General features: G+C 37.6%; 2 protein-coding genes across 2 annotated transcripts; both read right to left on the minus strand.

Annotated features, from left to right (window-relative positions):
• Window positions 1–927: 927 nt before the first annotated feature.
• LOC121268832 (flavonoid 3'-monooxygenase CYP75B137-like) lies at window positions 928–2,082 on the minus strand. The gene is made up of 2 exons (XM_041173097.1): window positions 1,883–2,082; window positions 928–1,694 (listed from the first exon to the last, which is right to left on the minus strand). Exons 1-2 carry the CDS (start codon window positions 1,913–1,915, stop codon window positions 1,062–1,064), a joined length of 666 nt encoding a protein of 221 aa, XP_041029031.1. The 5' UTR covers window positions 1,916–2,082; the 3' UTR covers window positions 928–1,061.
• On the minus strand, window positions 1,929–3,543 carry LOC121235550 (flavonoid 3'-monooxygenase CYP75B137-like). Its single transcript, XM_041131895.1, has 3 exons — window positions 3,418–3,543; window positions 2,051–2,835; window positions 1,929–1,940 (listed from the first exon to the last, which is right to left on the minus strand). Exons 2-3 carry the CDS (start codon window positions 2,825–2,827, stop codon window positions 1,929–1,931), a joined length of 789 nt encoding a protein of 262 aa, XP_040987829.1. The 5' UTR covers window positions 2,828–2,835; window positions 3,418–3,543.

The following is a 3,543-nucleotide window of genomic DNA, read 5'->3' on the forward strand; positions in this document are numbered from 1 at the left end:
CTTATGGTGTGACAACATACGAGCATGCAACGTATTTGTCAACAAATCTAGTTTTCCATGCTTGTACAAAGCATGTCGAAACTAATTTTCACTTTGTCAGGGACATGCATGGTTGCCAAGAAATTGATTGAGACCAAGTTTCTGTTTCCTAACATATATCTTTACCAAGCCCCCCGTCTTCATCAAACCTTACAACAATCCATTCCAAGCTAATGTGGCTTCCACTTTGTTGGACTTGCATGGGGATGTTAAGGATAAAGAATCCGATCGTGATAAGTCATCCAAGTTTAGAAGATATGCTCAATTAGACTTTGTTATGTTTTCCACTAGTGCTTCCATTGTAACAGACTCTTAATAGAACTCCGTGAAGTTCCTATATTAATAACACATTCCATAGTACGTTATTCTGTGTGGTTGATATTTTCTGATCAACAATCTCTAACATTGATGTGCTGAATATGTGGGATGTCGTTGTAAAAGAATTTATTGGCAACTAATAAAAGAAACAAATCCCTTTTTACCAATTGCAAAATAAAATATAATTAATGAATGAAAAGAGAGCGCAGCCTGCTGACTTTGAACTGAGGTTCTGATAGTGAAGGTTTCCTAGTAGCCATGATACTCTCTACTCTTATTGCTCTCCCTTTATACCACTAACCAAAGTTTTGGCTGTTTTGCTTTATGGTAAAAACAATTCCATTGCTAATGGTATACATCCAAACACATCATGGAGAACGCTTTATCTGTGTCAATATATGTTTCAGAATTGGCGAAAATGATCATGCAGACTTCATTTACATGAATGCCCAACAAAACTTTGTTAACTATAAAATCACGCCAAACAGGGTTTTATTCATAGGCCAATAATTGCGCAAATCTAGATACATGCATGTGAATGTACTAACTACTACCGGAAAATGTCATTATTTGGAAACCATCATTACATTGTCTATAGCACTACAGGAAGTAAAAAGCATCAAAACCTCCTAGTTATTGTGCATACAAATGCTTTATACGAGGTACTGGTATGGAAAGTAATAGAGTATATTTCTCACATTGTACTATTCTGTGTAGAGCTCAGACTTGGATAACCTTGGCGTTGGAATTGCAATGGTTGGATTCTTCTTCTTGGTAGTAACACCGAACACGTCAGAAAATTCTATCTCTGAACCTTGTGGCAATTTCCACTTGTAGGAATGTAAAAATGAAGCCAAGATGTATTTGAGTGTCCTCTCTCCGAGTGTAAGCCCTGCGCATATTCTTCTCCCCGACCCAAATGGAAAATACTTAAGATTGTTGCCCGAATAATCAAACCTACCATAAGCATTATTCAGAAATCTCTCAGGTTTAAATTCCAATGGATTGTCCCAATACTTTGGATCCCTTTGTATAGACCAAGCATTCAGGAAAATACTAGAACCTTTGGGTACAAGGTACCCTCCAATGATGCTAGATTCACTTGGAGTACGTAGTATTAGGAAAGGACCAGGTGGGTGCAAACGGAACGCCTCTTTAATAACCGCTTCTAAATAATGTAACTTGGGCAAATGAGATTCTTCAACTAAGTTGTCCAACCCCACGATTTCTGTTAATTCTTCAGTGACCTTTCTCATTATCTCTGGATGTTTCAACAATCTTGCCATCACCCATTCTGACATAGTTGTTGTGGTTTCGGATCCAGCCACCACTATGTCCTATTTAAACAACAGTAAGGTGATCAGTTGAACTGAAAAATTGAAAAACAAAAACAAACAAACCAAAACAAATTTTGGATGTCTATGAATTAGTTAAAGTTATAAATGGCAAACTCAACCCCTCCTGTTTGACTTTAAAGTAATGAAACGCAAAAGTAGAAAATTAGCAGACACATATATATACATACAAAAAGCACGGCCTTGAGTTGGGTCATGCTCATTGATGGTGCACCGTCATCTTGTTCCCTTAGTTCCAAGAGAACTTGCAAAAAGTCCTTTTGTTCTGTCTTTGTCGTTCCCTCTTCTTTGGCTTTGGCCAAACTCTTGATCTGTTTGTCAATGGCATAATCAAGTACTCCATCAATGGTTTCAGAAATTCTCTTTGCTTTCCTTCTAATTCCTTGCAAATCAAACCTTGCTAAAGCCGGGAAAAGGTCCGAAACATTTGGTTTTGCGAGAATGATCACTAATTCCGCAAAGATATGCTTAAACTCTGCTCCAAACTTAGCCCCTTCCTCTCCTCGTAGCGTGCCACCCCACAGCATGATCATGATGGCATTCATCACCGTTACAAACGCCAGTTCCCCTACATCTATAGGGGTACCTTTTTTGTCATACACATTTCTAATGGTGTTCCTTAGCTCTTCTCTTCGTAAAGAGAAGGTACTATCAAGATTTGCTGGACTTAGCATCTCTCTCACAAACATCTTCCGCAACATCTTCCAGTCAGCACCATTCGGGGAAAAAGCAATATCGACTGCCCCGTATGTGACAGTACGTGCAGCTGTGTTAGCATCACGGTTGGAAAATATTACGTCTTGGTCACGAACAACTTCTTTAACTAGCGAGGGTGAGCTAATCACAATGCACAATTTATTTGCAAGCCAAACCTTATAGATGGGGCCATAGATCCCATACAGTTGCTCAAATTTTGTATGAAGTTCTGTACCTACAAACGGAAGGTACCCGACTATTGGCAAGCCACGGGGACCTGGTGGCAATGGAGGTACTGCAGCCTTTCTTTGTTTCTTGATGGACCATAGCAACCATAACACCGCAAATATACTGATCAAAACAGTGAGAGTTGTTCTAGAAAATCTCTCGTCGCCAGCAAAGGACCTCCACCATGCCATCGCAGAAGCTGCATTCAAGTGTAGGGCGATGTGAAAAAAAATGGTAAAAAATATTCAAAATTAGGAATATGTATGTGATGTGTGTTGGGTTGAAGCATGGCCTGAAAGCAAGGAAGAAGAAGGGACGTACGAGACCTTAATTAGGAATAATCAAAACTTGTTTATTTCTTAAAAACATAGCTTAATTGTATCAAAATATATGTAGGTAATCAAAACTAGATGATCAGCGCAACAAAATCATGGTATTCAATATCTTTTTGCAATAATACTCCATGGTATTCAATCAATTATCGATAAATGGAGTATTATGTACGTAATAATACGGGGGATATAAAATGTAAACCATAAATAATCGATAATGGAGTATTATTACGTAAGAATACCATTTTGTAAACCATACAATAACATACAAAATGGAGAAGTTTTGATTACGGAATAATACTCAATTATCGATAATGGAGTATTATTACGGAGGATACAAAATGTAAACCATACCATAACATAAGAAAACAAGCTGCAAAAAGATAATATTGACATTTGAGGAAATATATTATATATAGTTTTAGAACTGATGAATGAAGAGATCTTACAAGTTGGAACTTTGGACGAAAGTCACAGCTTGATCTTTGAGAACGTCAAGATTCTTACAAATATAGAGAAGTTTTTAGAATTGATCTGCACAAGTACTCATGTTTGAGCACGCCTTTATATAGAGC

The sequence above is a fragment of the Juglans microcarpa x Juglans regia genome, chromosome 6D (genome assembly GCF_004785595.1).
Source record: "Juglans microcarpa x Juglans regia isolate MS1-56 chromosome 6D, Jm3101_v1.0, whole genome shotgun sequence".
Classification (NCBI taxonomy): domain Eukaryota; kingdom Viridiplantae; phylum Streptophyta; class Magnoliopsida; order Fagales; family Juglandaceae; genus Juglans; species Juglans microcarpa x Juglans regia.

Excerpts from the sequence above, each read along its gene's own strand:
- LOC121268832 (XM_041173097.1), bottom strand. The coding sequence starts at position 1,915 with ATGAGCATGACCCAACTCAAGGCCGTGCTTTTT. Across the intron at positions 1,695-1,882 it reads AACTCAAGGCCGTGCTTTTT|GACATAGTGGTGGCTGGATC; the intron begins GTATGTATATAT and ends TTGTTTAAATAG.
- LOC121235550 (XM_041131895.1), bottom strand. The coding sequence starts at position 2,827 with ATGGCATGGTGGAGGTCCTTTGCTGGCGACGAGAGATTTTCTAGAACA.